We start from the raw sequence: 16,185 nt of genomic DNA on the forward strand, positions 1-16,185 counted from the left end.
AGTTTGCATTTCAGCACCTCAGGTTCACTCATCTCAAAGTCAATGGGTTATTTGGATGGGATTTTGGTTAAAAAGCTTGACATCTGTGGATTACATAAACTTAAAAGGCTTTCACATTTTGTTCTATGACATAAAATACATCAGTAAAAACCCCAGTTGCAAACTTTGAAGCTTTAATGTGTCTTAAAAAAAGGTGGTTGCTAACAAGTGGCTAAATGAGACTACAGAACCTCATCACATCAAGCTGCGCAAAACACGGTTTTATAGCCTAACAGCCGTGGCGACATGACTGTAATGTAGTTTGTTTTAGCCTAGCAATAGCTTTTTTACTTCTTGTAATTACATTTAGGCTTCAAAAATCCTGAAAGTGGTGTTCATATGTGAAGATTGTCTTGCTGAACAAAACATGTAAGTATCATAAACGCTTGTTTACTACAGAGTTTATTTTCTGCAATGATCCAAAATCCAATGGAAAAATCCCATAGGCTTTTTGAGGAGGGAACCAGGGTAACGTTAGCTTCTGTATTGGCCTGCAGAAAAACATCTTCCTGGGGCACTCTATTACTTCTAAAGCTAAGGGTTGTTAGCCAGCAACATTATTTGTAGGGTTACAATGTTGAGTTACACAAGTAGTGCACCCACTGTAACTTTTGACCATTGTGTGGAAGTCAGCCCCGGGTGCTATTAAGAGTTTTGGCTAATGTTAATAGTTTTTTTCTGGATTTGAGGAAGTCTAAACTCCGGTGGCCTGAACCAATGTTACCTGGGATAGTGTTACATGTGTTGGATTCAGACATTAGTCCTCAATATCACAATTGTAGACAACAAATGCTCATTTAAGACCTCCTGCAAGTGGAAAACATTCGGCCAAAGGCAGGATTTCTTACATACACTGTAGCTAATCTTAATTGGCAAGCTAGCTAGCTAATGAAATCTGCCAACATTTTTACATTTCAGATGGCAAAATCAATAGTTGTTGGCCTGAGTTGTGAAGTCTGCTTTTGTCCTCATCCTCATTCCCAACTCATCAAATGCTGTTCTTTGTCAGTTACTTTGGCATCATACACTGACACAAAAAAGCACCTTTCCTGCCAGTATGATACACCGCCGGGTGACGTCAGTTGTAATGCTGCAGGTCGGCGTCAGTTGTAACGCTGCAGGTTGGCATCAATTTGTAATGCCACCGCAAACAATGTAATATTAAGAGCTGTAAAGTCCACGAAGGAAAGGCATAGGGGGAGGTGGATGGGTCCAACAAAACCTTGGACTTTCACCCTTGAGCTCCCTTTTCACTTCCCATTTGAATGTTGATCCAAACCAGGATGATTTTTTCTAAACCCAACCATGTGCTTTTTCAGCACAAGGAAAGATATGTAATGAGATTTTTTACCAACTTTTTAAGTTTATTTTGAAAAATATTGTATGCATCTAATGCGCAGAATCTGTACATTTTCTGTAAAACCAAAGTGTATTTTGAAATGACACAATGCATTTAACAGGTATAGATTGAAATGTCATCCAAGACTGTCATCAGCAGAAGCAGGAAGATACCCAGTGTGTAGACATCCACGTTACTGACCAAGCACCGATATTTGACGAGTTGGGATGAGAATGTGTTGGTCTGGAATCAAGGACTCATTGATTTGACAATTAAAAATTTTGAGTGCCTCTGCTATCACTGTAAACTCTGTATGTGCTGTTCGAGAATGAAAAGCTTGACAGACGTTATAGTAAACTAATGGGAATGGCGCTTAACGAACGGTCAATTGGTCAAGTCACAACAACAAAATATCAACTTTTAGTTTCAAGTCCATCAGTCTTTAAGATATTCCGTTGACAGTGTGTTTCGTGGACTACAAAGATGACGTAGACCTTACGAGTTCAAAGGAGTGTCCGGGTGTTCTGCTGTCTATCACAGCTTCATTTAAGCCTTTCCACACCTCAGCTGGTTTGGGCTGTTGGAAAGGAGGACCGTGGAAAACTCCATCCACCCATTCTTGAGCGTGGCGACTGGTGACTCCTGTTCCCTGTCTGACTTGGTAAGCGCCATATTTGATGGATACCCAGGAGAGGAGGACCCGGTTGACGACAGCATGCAGGGAGGATACTCTGGCTGCAAGCTGCCGTCCAAAGACACAGCAGTGTGAGCGATGGACCAGATTTTGGGCTTGGTATGTGTACTTCGAGGGTCTGGATTAGGATAGAAGGCGTTGTTTTGCTGTTGAACTGGTGTGAGTTTTGGGCAGTCTGGAGATAATCTCTCTTTTCCGTGCAGTGGGTCTGCGTTGTGTGTGAGATGCCCATGTGGGAGGTCTGTGTTTGCGTCACTGTCCTCAGGTCGAAACTGAGGCTTTGGTTCGCAGTCAGAACCGTCTGACTCCAGCAGGTCGAAGTCCTCAAGGTCACTCTGCAGGTCTGCACACTGTTGATCTGCAATAATGAATCACACAGATAAAGCTGTGTCTGTGCATGCAACTTTGAGCAAATGTGGAAACAAGCAAAACATGCTGAGGGATTGATTTAGGCTCTACTTACCAGGAAGTTCTTTGTCATTTTTAAGTGGCTTCTCAGCTTCGTCGCTGTCATCGTCACAGCCCCGGTCATCAGAGCTTTTACAAGCCCGCGGTGACCATGTCACCTTATTCTCCTTCTTCAGCCTCCTGCGTGCATTGGCAAACCATGTAGACACCTGAGGGAGGGAGGGGGTGGAGGTCAGATAGGAACACAAATCATACAAATAACACATTATACAGGAGTGAAAAGAAGATAGTGAAGGAAACTGAAACAGTAAGAGTTTAATATGTAAAGTAAACACAAAAAAGGCCAAATGTAAAATGGACTGCGGGAAAACAAAAGAAAAATGATCCAAGTCTCCTTAAATCTGTGAGTTTTTGAGAAAACTACCTGTGTAAGAGTCATCCTGGTGATAATGGCAAGCATTATCTTCTCTCCCTTTGTGGGGTACGGGTTCTTCTGGTGCTCCTGTAGCCAAGCCTTCAGGGTGCTGGTGGTCTCTCGGGTGGCATTTTTACGACGGGAAACGCTATCAGAGCAGGAATACCTGAGCCAAATGGTAAAAATCAAAATCATATTTGGCAATATCATACCAAAAATAAGTGAAAGACATCTGGTATATAGGAAGGTCTCCCTTAATTGTATGATTGACTTTTAATCATATAGAAATGATGTCTTAGGAGAGAGATCACACCATAATGTACAAAAAACCCCACATATAATCTGATTTCCAGGTGCTAAATCCCAGAATAAATAAATGTAATAATAGTAATAGAATAAAAAAGTGTTAATAATAATTGTAATGATGCCAAGACGTTAAAGAATATGAGGTCACTACAAATAAACTAAAGACCCTGAAATATTTCTCATCAGGGAGTCAGCAGTCTGAAATGGACTGGAGACATTAAAGTTTAATTTAATGGCAATAAAAGCTATACTATGAAGCGTTTACTTACCCATATCTGTCATATGGATATTGTCCAAATGTATATTCATAAGGATAGTAGGCAGTCTGAGTCTGAGATGTCCCCACAGATGCAGCTCCATCTTTGGGGTCTAGTGTCCCCTGGAAATATCCGCATATCATTGATATAAATATATGTTTAATGATAATCCATAAAATATCTGAACAGATTTTGACATAAATGTTCTCTGGCACTAAAAAGTGACTTACATGTTAACTTTTATTTTTTTTCCTCCATCTCATATATTCACATATCATTCTAGAAAATTTTGTGACTGTGCGCAATTACGCATTGAAAAAAAGAAAAATGATAGCAATAATGAGCTATAATTCAAAAGGAAACTCACTCTGGGATAGAGCGCGGTGGCGTCGCTGGTGCAGCTGTTATAATAACCTTGGCTCTTTGGATAAGTTCCGCTGTAGACTCCGATGCCGGTGCCGGAGGTGAGCTGGTGGGCCGGGGAGCGCAGCACTGGGTGTGACGGAGGCGTTCCCCGCTCCAGACAGCCGGCCAGAGAGCTGGAGGTCATCAGGAACTTTGGCGGGAAATAATGCAAAATTAACTTTCTTTTTCCCGTGACATTGTCACTAAGAAAGTTATTGAAATGTATTTACTGACAAACAGAATCATTTTTAAGTATATTAAGGCGTTCACACTACACTCTACAGTTCAAGTTAAGTTGTTTAATTTTGTGTTTCTTTAAATATTATGATTTCGTAATTTATTTGAAAACGCTAATTTGCGTTATTTCTAGATACCGAAGTAGAAAATGCGCTGACAAATACTACCGTGTTACTGATTTTGTCGCATTTCGTGAAGAAAACAAATGACTATGGTGCGCAATTACGCATTCTGAAATGTTTGTGGATAGTTTAACAGTGTGGTTTTAGTCTACAATCTATCATGAACAATAAGTCTAAAGACAAAAACGTTACATATTGACTGTACCTGCGGTGTGGTGGAGTAGGGGTATCCCAGCTGAGAGTAAGCCATGGCTCAAATAAGATCAAAAGCACAAGCGCAGATCCGCTGAGACATCCAACAGCATCCGTGCCAAAGGTTGACTTTTGCCTCTGAGCTGTAGTTCGCTGATCAACTTTTCAGTTTTTAAAATCTGGATATCATCTACCGCGCAGGCATTTACGCACCAGTTTCATTTTACGCACCGCGATTAACAGTCTTCAAAAGTTAGTCCTTGGCTTTCTTTCCAGTTCCGCCTCATTCACCACGCTGCTGCAGCTTCTACAGTATCCCAACTACAGTCCAAAGCCTGTGCGCGTGTGTGAGTGTGTATGTGTGTGTGATCAAACCATGCATCTCCCTGTGATGCGCTCTTTGGTTTTAAAGGCGCGTCTCTCTGACGTCAGCCCGGACTCCGTGTGTGTGTGTGTGTGTGTGTGTGTGTGTGTGTGTGTGTGTGTGTGTGTGTGTGTACACTCCAGCGTTCATATCAAGATGAAGAAACTCACCTAATTAATTCCCTACCAGTTTTCTTTCATCTCTGATCCACGAGAACAGCCTCCACGCACGCGCAAAAGCAACCTCACCAACAGTCCCCAGCATGACCCACAAAAACCAACAAACACACAAATGTTCACAAATACACACACACACACACACACACACACACACACACACACACACACACACACACACACACACACACACACACGCCTACACACTCTATGGCCAGAGGGGGGATCAGGAACGTGATGCCTTGACACCACATTGACACGAGATGATTGATGACTACAACCTGATATTAGCATAATCGTTTTGCCCTGTAGTTTAGATAACTTGTCACCACGGAGAAATCTCCCTGTCATCCACATATTCATGAGTGGGGAGATTTCAGGTCTCCTCCAAGCAAATTAATCAAAGAATAAACACTCGGTGCATTCCCTTGAGTAAGCACCTTTACCAACTGAATGGCTTGTCATGTTTTTAATAACAAAGTCTTAAGCCGTCCTGGTTGAAGTGGAAACATTTCTCTCATTTCTTCTCCAAACACCTTAAGACCCGTATTCATTTTTTATAGGTAGGGAGGATGAAGAGTACGAAGGGTGTGAAGGGGATGGGGAAAAATGTTAAAGGAATTTGTGGTGTTATATATAATGGGATATTTTTGAGCAAAAGTGACAGAAATAGAGATTTATAGGGACAGATGACTAAAAGACAAAGAAGAAAGAAGTTAGGGATCATGTGAAAATTAATAGGTAGGAAAAGAGAAGGGAGTAGTTTTTTTTTGGTGAAAGAGATTTTAATGTTTTTCTCATTCCACGTTTATTAGAATCTGTGGAGATTTATTGTAAAAATAATAATAATAATAAAAATGTTAAAATCTACAAAAGTTTTGTAGATACTTGACTGTGCTTTGAAAGCTTCCTGGAAGAAGCTTCCCTTGCTAGCAGGGAACATTCCTACAACACTAGGTAACATTACCTGCAAGATGCAATAGTGTTTTAAGAGAACATTTCAATCTAATGTTCAAAGAACCTTTAAAGGATGTTCATCATAATTTTAACTAATGTCCCTTTGAGGTTAAATGCTGACTAAGACATTACGTTATAACTGCAACATTCTGAGGATGTTTTGGTGATGTTGAGAGGTGACAGATCCTAGAATGTTCGTACAAAACGTTCCCACAATGTTACATGAGAACAACGGAGGAACATTTTCGAAACAACATTAAGAACATGTTATTGAGGCCTGAGATTACAGAACAATTTTTAAATAAAAATGTAATGTAATATGTGATATGTTCATATACTGTATACAGTATATACATATATACATGTATATATATACATATATACCTTAACTTTAAGAAGAACGTTGTGGGAACTAAAAGAAAACTTGCCACTGAAAACATTAGTAAAACACTGCATTAACTGCATTGTACCTTTCTCACAAAATTTTTAGAACCAAAATTTGCCAGCTGGGTCTCCGATGACTCATTATGTCATGAAAGTCAGTCATCATGACCAGGCATAACCAAAAACTTCAACACACTGCATACAGTTCTCAACATGGAGGTGGCTGAGTTAGTGACTAGCAGCCAACAGCCAGGCTCCCAGGAAGTGAAGCCTGGGAGCCAACTTTCATAGTGGCTAAATAGTGTATTTACAACTGCAGAGTCCGTCATGTGATGCATTTGGGTCCAAAATAAGTTCATCCCATAGACTAACATTAGGAAAGACACTGTCAGTCAATGGATGCATTTTTTGAGCTTGACAACCCCCATGAAGGGATTCATCTCACTACCAGGCTGATTTTATCCCCATTCAGGTTAGCGGAGGGCTGGACTGGGAGTAGCTGGCTCGGCTGCAGCAGTGCTAGTCATTGGTGTAATTTTATACTCGGCAGTTGACTGTTTTTGGCTTCATGCGCCACTTAACAGCATTGAATTGGGTTCAACCTCAAACAATGTATCCAGGACTCTTAAGGCTGTGACACATCAAACTGACAACACATAGCTAGCGGCCCCCTACTACATTGCCTCACACCGCCGTGTCTCGGCCAAAAAGTTGTACAGATCCACAACACACCAACAGCCAACCAGCATGTATGTTCTGCACCTGCGTGAGAGGAAAAATCCCTCCGCATCAGCAGACGGTGGTCATCTGTTATCGCTATTTTAAAAGGGAAACCAGAAGGCTGTCTTGATGCCAGTTAGCACATCAACAGCACAATCCAATGTTTACAGAACAGCAGATTTACCAACAACACAAATCATCAGGAAACATTTCTGTTAAAGAAAAAACAATCCTGTACAACAAGTTTGCTTTGACCTCACTCCCTTTTGACTTTAGCCCTTTCTTTACATCCCTCACTTCCGTTTCTCTTAGCGTGCTGAGCTACACAGCCAATCAGAGTCATTACATCCACTGACAAGCTTTACTGTCTTCAAGCTTAAATTAAAGAAATTAACGAGGGCCGCGGACGCTCAACTTTGACTGATGGCAAACCGTTGCCTAGGTTTGTCAGGGCCTGTCAGGGAATCATTCCTGTTCCCAAGAAGCTGAGGACAACAGGTCTCAATGACTACAGACCCGTCGCCTTGACCTCTGTGGTCATGAAGTCATTTGAGTGCCTCATGCTTCCACACATCAAAGACATTACTGACTCACACCTGGACCCCCTACAGTTTGCCTACAGAGCCAACAGGTCTGTAGATGATGCAGTTAACCTGGCCTTGCATTTCATCCTCCAGCACCTGGACTCCCCAGGATCCTATGCCAGGATCCTGTTTGTGGATTTCAGCTCTGCCTTCAACACAATCATCCCAGCTCTCCTGCAGGACAAGCTCTCCCAGCTGAACGTGCCAGACTCCACTTGCAGGTGGATCACAGACTTCCTGTCTGACGGGAGGCAGCATGTAAAGCTGGGAAAGCACATCTCTGACTCCCGGACCATCAGCACTGGATCCCCTCAGGGCTGTGTTCTTTCCCCTCTGCTATTCTCCCTGTACACCAACAGCTGCACCTCCAGTCACCAGTCTGTCAAGCTCCTGAAGTTCGCGGACGACACGACCCTCATTGGGCTCATCTCTGATGGAGATGAGTCAAGTGGGAGCTGAACATCAGCTCTCTTACCAAAAAAGCCCAACAGAGGATGTACTTCCTGCGGCAGCTGAGGAAGTTCAACCTGCCAGTGAAGATGATGGTGCACTTCTACACCTCCATCATCGAGTCCATCCTCACCTCCTCCATCACCATCTGGTACGCTGCAGCTACTGCCAAGGACAAGCGCGGGCTGCAGCGTATCATCCGCTCTGCTGAGAAGGTCATCGGCTGCAGTCTGCCCTCCCTCCAGGACCTGTACGCCTCCAGGACTCTGGGGCGTGCAGGTAAGATTGTGGCCGATCCCTCCCACCCTGGACACAAACTCTTTCAATCACTCCCCTCTGGCAGGAGGCTTCAGTCCATCAAGACCAGAACCTCACGCCACAAGAACAGTTTCTTCCCGTCTGCCACCGGCCTCATAAACAAGGCCCAGGTCCCCCACTGACACTCTCCTCATAGACTGTACGTTACATTAACGTGTTCTTTAATGCACATCACCGGCACTGCTGCTGGTCATGCGGCACATCCACACCATAAAGTTGCACTCAAACCTGTATAAATGTGAATTTCAATGTAAATATCAATATATATCTTGCACTCCAACCATTCTTGTATATAACACTTTAATTCCATGGTTCTGTTTCTTGCACTGTTACACTGTTACTTGTGTTACTTGTTTTGTTTTGCACTGCTAGACTCGTACTTTTTATATCTTATATTTGTATCTTCTATTTTATCTGGTTTTTTTTTTTGGGTTTTTTTCTATATTTATGTTGCACCAACCCACCAGAACAAATTCCTCGTATTGTGTTAACTATACCTGGCAATAAATCTTTTTCTGATTCTGATTCTGATTCTGATTTACTACATCCATGCTAGTGGTGCTACCAGCGTGAATGGTGCTAACAACAGCATTAACACACGCACAGAGGGAGTGTGACTTCATTCTCTGAGGGGGACACCATCACTCTACTATATCTTTACATAGCAAACAGGGGGTTTTGGCTATATTAACCCTTTGAAACCTGGAGCAGCATCAGTCTTCTATGGGTTCAGACACCTGTCACAAATATTTAACCTCCGAACCCAAAACAAATTGGTGTGATTTCTTTCAAAAACATGGGGAAAAGGCAGTGAGCACTTTGGTAATAAATGTTTCAAATATTGCAAGAAATCAGTAGATTAAGAAAATGAATTTCAAAAAGCCAGGGGAAAATATCTAAGAAAAAAAAGAAAAAGAAAAATGTGGGGAAAATGTAAATTTCTTATTATGGCAATTACATATTTAAAATTATGTTACAAAAGTATTATAATTTTTGAGCATTTTTTTCCTAAATCATTTTTAAACATCTTCTTTTATTATATTTTATTTTATTGATTCATTACAAATTTCAGGTAATAGCTTGTACATTTTTACTAATTTCTTGCTCATTTTTGGGTCAAGTTTCAAAGTATTAATTCTTTGTGGCATAAAAAGCCTTTAACCAGGAGCTGTGACTCAACATAACTAAAAAAAGTTAATGACGTCAGACAAAGAAGATATTGTAATACAATATTGGATACTTTGGCAGAAACAATTTAAGCTCTTTGCAAGTCAACGTATTACTAACAGCATCAGTTTAAACATTTAATTCGACTTCCAAAAAAGTTTAGTGGCAATATTTCCTCATTATGTAAACAGAGGATGTAGTCTGTTTGGAATTATGTTTCCTATAAAAACATATTTGTTGCTGCACATTGGTTATACATAAATATGACTTCTGGAAAACAGCTAGGACAGACCTTGTTCACTCTTGTCATTGTCTTTTAATGGCAGCTCTTTGTTTTGTTATTTTTAAGTATTTTTTAGGGGAAGAATATTTTTTTCCTAGATCAAAGGAAGGGTCCAGAGAGCATGCTGATAATTTTGGGGAGGGATTTATTTTTCTTTCTTTTTATTTTATTTTTTTTAAGCAAAATGAAATATAAAAATCATCCCCTCTTCCAACCCTAATAATTTTTTTACAGTCATTTATATTGGAGAAAATAGAGGGGAGAATCAAAATGGGAAATCCATGAGAGGTTACATAGGGGAAAAAGAAATGAGACAAAAGGAGAGTCGGGTAAGAAACTTTCCGTGCAAGACGCACAACATGAAGAAATGGCTGTGGACAAGCGGCAAGGCCTACAGAGGCAAACTTGGGGAGCAGAAGGAACGCTTAATAGCCAGGGGATCTGAAATGGAGCGAGGGGATATGGAGGGGTAAAAGGACAAAATATTCCCAGTGCACCCAGAGTAAGGCTGGAACAACAGAGCTGCATCACCAGAAAGCATCTCGGGCCCCACCGGGCAGAAGGCATCTGTGTACCAACGCTTGATTGACATTCCATTTGTCCCGTGAAAGGTGCTCATATACTGAACACGGACTAACTGTCTCTCCCTCATCTGTGCTCAAAGCTGGGAAATGAAGTTATCTCCCCACGCTGGCATCGAACGTCCTCACACAAAACACGTGTCACTCACAGAGAATGGCAATTTGTTTAGCCACTGACAATGAACATGACTGTGTGTAATACACTTCGTGGGGAAAATAACTCGGGAGGTATAGATAGATGCTCAACTTCAGAGCTTTTGTTGCCTTCTTTCCTGCTCAAAACAATGAATATAAAGCATTGCACACGAAGGAGCACAGATTATGTTATTTCCCTCTTTTTGAATATTCAATTAACTACTTATATATTAATATATGGTGTCTTTATAAATTTATGGCATTCCTCCAGTATATATTTCTTAAGGCTCTGCGTTCGTTAGACCGTGATTATATCTTTCTGATCTCGCTCCCCTAACATCAATCATTTATTCAAGATGCTCCTTAAGAAAAAAAAAAGAGAAAGGAAACACACTCTTCTTCTCTCCTTCCTGCATCCAGCTCCAGCTATTATGCAGTAGGTGGGGCGTGGGGGGTTAATGATAGAAGCATGTTAATGTGCGAGGAGAAGGAGGGCCAGGTGGTGCACAAAGTGTTTGGAAGACTGGGCCAAACAACTCCAGTCACAAGTTCTTTCAATCACGGTGTGCCGCATCTGAATATTTTCTACCTTTAAGTCTGAAATCTATGCAACTTTAATCACTGTTTAACATGTAGATGCTTTTTGAGCCTTCATCTTGGTTTAAGCTATTTCACCTTGAAATAATAGCTCGGTGGAGGAGCCACACTGAAGTGAGAATGCTTCTAACAACCTGAGAACATGACTTTCTAGAGGCTCTTTCCGGTGAAGCAATCTTAGGGTGGAGAAGAAATAGTTCCAAGTTTAGTCTCCTGGTTAAAAAAAGAATTAAAGGAAAAAGTTGACATTTGGGAATGTACATTTATCCACTCTCTTTAACTCTCATATCTGTAACATAAAGGCTAGCAACAGAGAGAAACAGCTAGCCTGACTCTGTGAAGAGATACAAAACCCTCCTACCCTCTAATACCCTCCTTCCACCTGAACGCAGATTTTACAAATGTGGGTAAACCTGCTAAAAAAATAGGCCATTGACTCCTTGCACATTGCCAGTGAAATAGAGCACTGTTCTGGAGCAGACTAGTGCCACGGACAGTCCGGACAACAGGTTAAAAGAAAGCAGCATGGAGGTCCTTGAAAACTTTACAATGAGACTTCTTTTTATACTGTAAACTTCAATTAATAACCCAGGCTTTTATTTGCTTACATCATTGACAGGCGTCTATATGGGACAAGCTTTTATTTCCTTTCACACAAAACTGTTGCTCAGCAAAGATGGAAATACAGTAAAATTATTTATTTAACTATGGGCAAACTGGCTTTATTTATTTATTTTTCGAAAACATGGGAAGAAGGTAATGAGCAACAAAAGAAGAACTGACCCAAGTACAACAAAAGAAATGGTACCCCTGACCAACCCTAAGTAAAAATGCAAAATATAACATGTTAGTGAGCTTGAGCTGTGCCTGTCAATGTCAACAATTGACAGTATATATTTTGTTATTTTGTTCCTAGTAGCTATCATTAACTCTTAGTAGTTGCCCATTTTAGTAAATGCATTTATTAGTTGTAGCAAACAAGCAAACTTAACTATAAAGCATGCCAGGCGAGTATACTAACATAATACAACGTTATTTTATAACACAAGTTGCTGACTTGCTGTCATAAATGTATAAACATGGTGGGCCATAGTTAATGTTCAGTTAATGGTAAGAAACTTTTTATTAATTCACACATTAAATATCAATTTTTGATCAAATGTAAAGTGTAATATGGTTGTAATGCTAACCGATGTCAATGTATTGTTACCTAGATTAAATATACAAATATAGAAACATTTTATGTATAAAATATATTTTAAAATTATATTTAAAAATATAAATTAACAGCTATCAGCCTCTTGTTTAAATGCTCTTTACATTGAAATTCAACCCATCTTCTCTGTAGCTTCCATGTTGTTCCCACTTCAACCTCAAAGCACATAAACTCATCTAACGCTTGACAAGAAAGCCAATAAAAGTATTCCCCAAAATGTCAAACAGTTCATTTACTATATAGGAAAATGTATTCAGGTAGTGTTTATGTGCTATAGGATATTCCTTCTTAAATGTAGTTACATTTTTGGAAGTAAAGTGAAACAAAATGAGGGCTTCTCTGCTTGCAGTGTTCTATCATCAGACACATGAAGACAGGGGTAACACAAGGTAACTTTGCCACCTTTTTCCATCCTCTGCTGAGAAACAGAGGAGATATTCAGAGAGAAAGAAGAGGACAGAGGAAGACAGGCAATAAATGGATCATGAGGAAAGAAAATAGCCCTTTCTGTTCAGCACATGACACGGCCTACAGCGACTGGCTCTTGTTAAGCACAATAGCACCAACCAAGTACAAGTGCAAAGCAGGCTCGATATGATCCACAAACAAGGCTGCCAACACCGGGTACCTGTCTGACCACTGAGCAGCAGCCATGCTATCTGCTGCAGCCTCTGCTGCTGTCTAATAAGAGCCTCATGGAAGATCTGGAGCTGCTCAACTCTGAGTGGGATACTATAAATGCCCTGGTCTTCCTCATCAATGATGCAGGACACGAGAACAGAGACAAGCTAACCCTCTTAGCCGCTGTGCAGTGCGTGTGTGTCAGTGTGTGCGTGAAAGGAGTGGACGGAGACAGACAGAGGCAGAGAGGGAGACAGGTTTAGGCTACAGGCAGCTCTTAAGAGTGTGTACAGTTTGCGTTGAGCCCTGGGAGGCCAGCCGTATTCCTCCCTATCACTTCCACTTCATTACTCCGGGAGCGGACATACATTATTCAGCTGTTGAAGCCTCAGTCCACAGGGACCGATCGAGCCTTTAACAAACACTTTTAACCTGTCTTAACTCTCTCACTGATCCTCTCACTGTTACCCTCTGTCTTTATTTGTTCTTCATTATTCCTGATCTGCTGATATTTATGTCCATTTACACCCTCTCTCTGCTCCTTAAACTTGTTTTTTGAAGCGTGCTTTTAACGTTTCTTTTGTCTTTAACTGTCACTTTTTTTTTGTTTCCCACAGACCTCACCGTGTACTGTATGTTTAAAGTAACAATTACAAAATCTACCAATTTCTTTCCTTTAAACCTAGAATAACCATCCCATTCTCATTCCGAAGTCATCAAATACTTCAAATGCTTTTGCTGTGCTTTTGGTGTAAGACTTTTGGTGATTGCGTCCTGCCTTAATGTGATGGGGTTTTTTTTTTCCAACACCTAGCCATGTGCCTCTTATGCCTAACACTAACTTATTTTTTCATTTCTTTTTTCTTTTTTTTAATTTTTATTATTATTATTGTTATTGTTGTTGTTTTAATTAACCACACTTGGGGCTTTCTCTGTAATGTTGCTGAATGTAAACACTAAAGAAGGGTGTCTGGCCCGAAACGTCCATGTGTCAAAAGAGATGCTATAATCAGAGTGCTGTCCTGATATTGACTGTATTCTAATCCTAACCGTCAGTGCCAGCACGTGCGTTTGTTGACGTCTCAGCAGAATAATCACACCGTGTGCGTCATATGTAGACGCAGAGGTCAACTGCAAAGCGGCAATATGTGATGATTTGGGATGAGACCATGTTACAAAAACTGATTTTCGGCCACTTGGGGGCAGCAAAAGCAAGTTGTGAGCACAGAGGCTTTTCTTATGCACTGTTTGCACATCAACCTATTAACGTAATGCACAACATTTCATATACAACCAAAATAATCAAGTGTAAAGTATCCCAATACAACAGGTCGTATGATATCCTACAAAAATCCCCATACAATGGTTCATATAATATCTCTCAAATTAACTCCCCATGAATAATATTGCAGGAGGGATCAGAATTGTTGCAACATCACCACCTGGGGGAATTTCCCCCCCCCGGAAATTCAAAAGCTACATTTTGAATTTGCAAGGTCAAACAGGTTCGTCTTAACCACAGGGCAAGAGATGGTTTTTCCATTTAAAAGAAGAATTTCATTCAACAAAAACAATAAAATATTCAAACAGAAAGCTAAAATGCGGTGGCACTAGTATCGAAAAATGATATGATAATAAAATTAGCACTTGGGCAGGCAAGGGAATAAGGACAGGGCTGGGGCTTACCACATGGCGGGGAATCAAAAAGAGGGAATGGGTCCTTAAACTAACCACCCGAGACAATTGCACTTACTGGTAAAGGGGTTGAAATCAATGCGTCCACCCGGGTGTTTCCATCACAGCTGATCTGAGCTGGAGCTGATTAATACCTGTGACTCCTGCAGAGTCATTTGAACCATGTGTGTGTGTGCCGATTATAAACATTTCCATTAAATTAAAAAAGCCAGATGTTAGTGGGTGTTTGTGGATTTTTTCGTGCAGTAGGAAAGGGGGTTTTAGAGAGCTCTGAATCCTTGTAAGAACTTTGATGAACAAACTGTTCATATTAGTTGGAGGAGGGAACGCAATCAATCACAGATCGAGCTTTTGAACGTCCATTGTATTCAGTCATGTTTATAGGGGGACTCTGTCTGGACTTCTAAAAACAGAGGTGCACAGTAAGTACATTTACTGAAGTACTACACTCAAGAACAATTTTTAGGTACTTTACTTGAGTATTTCATGCAATTTCTACTTCAGCACCTCTACATTTCAAAGGGAAAATATTTTACTTTTTACCCCACTACATTTATTTGATAACTTTGTTTACTTATGATTTTGTGACGGAAGCATATTGTATTCACAAAATAAAACAAAACAAAACAAAAAATAGACACCTTATATCATTAAGATAATTATGAGAATTATGAGATAGTGACTTATTCTTACAAGAAAAAAAAATCTCATAATTACAAGAAAATATCTTCTAATTAGACTGTTTATATTGGTTACTGTCATTGTACTGTCATTACAAGAAAGGATCTCATTTTAATGATTTTGTAATTATGAGAGCTCAGTAAATATGAGATAAGGTGTTTTTTTTCTTTTGTGAGTGCAGTGTGCTGCAGTACTTTATAGATTCAGAGGAATGATACAAAATAGAATTAACAAATAAAAAATTATGTATGATTATAGCATTATAGATTAGGGTAAGATGAGACTTCATTGATCCCGATGAGGAATTGTACAAGCTACCCAGCAGTATATGAAGTAACTGAAATTAACCTCTACCTGCAACATCAGTAATGACAATCCAGTAATTATAATCCAATTCTTCCTATTATTCTGAGATGGGTCATTTTACACACTGAGTACTTTTAATGAAGTGATATTCTGAATGTTTGACTTTTACTTGTAACAGAGTGATTTTACACTGCAGGCACTGCTACTTTTACTAAATAAAAAAAGCATTTCCTCTACCACTGTGAGACGCATCAGTTCAAAATCATGTTCATGAGCAATTCCCACAAATAAGGAAAAGTCAAATAGCAAGATGATAAAAAAGGCCTAAATTTGGCATAGATTAGGTTATACTAACATCTTTGTACGCCGAGTTATTTCTTTGGTCAAAAAGACAAAAGATGGTGAATTATTTTGTTTGCTCATGAAAGAAATCAAAAGGAAGGCAGAGAGTGAATATTTATTCTTGAATCTTAAAACATTTAATCTCAGATGATTACACCAGTGTCCACTTCAGGTTTTCTGAACTGGGGAATACC

General features: G+C 40.1%; 1 protein-coding gene across 1 annotated transcript; it reads right to left on the reverse strand.

Annotated features, from left to right (window-relative positions):
• Positions 1-1,853: 1,853 nt before the first annotated feature.
• Positions 1,854-4,472, reverse strand: irx4b (iroquois homeobox 4b). The gene is given in 7 exon segments (XM_042505970.1): positions 1,854-1,999; positions 2,002-2,430; positions 2,536-2,689; positions 2,905-3,061; positions 3,471-3,580; positions 3,826-4,014; positions 4,428-4,472. Coding segments are annotated over 7 exon segments (1,230 nt in total).
• Positions 4,473-16,185: the final 11,713 nt, after the last annotated feature.

The sequence above is a fragment of the Plectropomus leopardus genome, chromosome 18, assembly GCF_008729295.1.
Source record: "Plectropomus leopardus isolate mb chromosome 18, YSFRI_Pleo_2.0, whole genome shotgun sequence".
NCBI lineage: Eukaryota > Metazoa > Chordata > Actinopteri > Perciformes > Serranidae > Plectropomus > Plectropomus leopardus.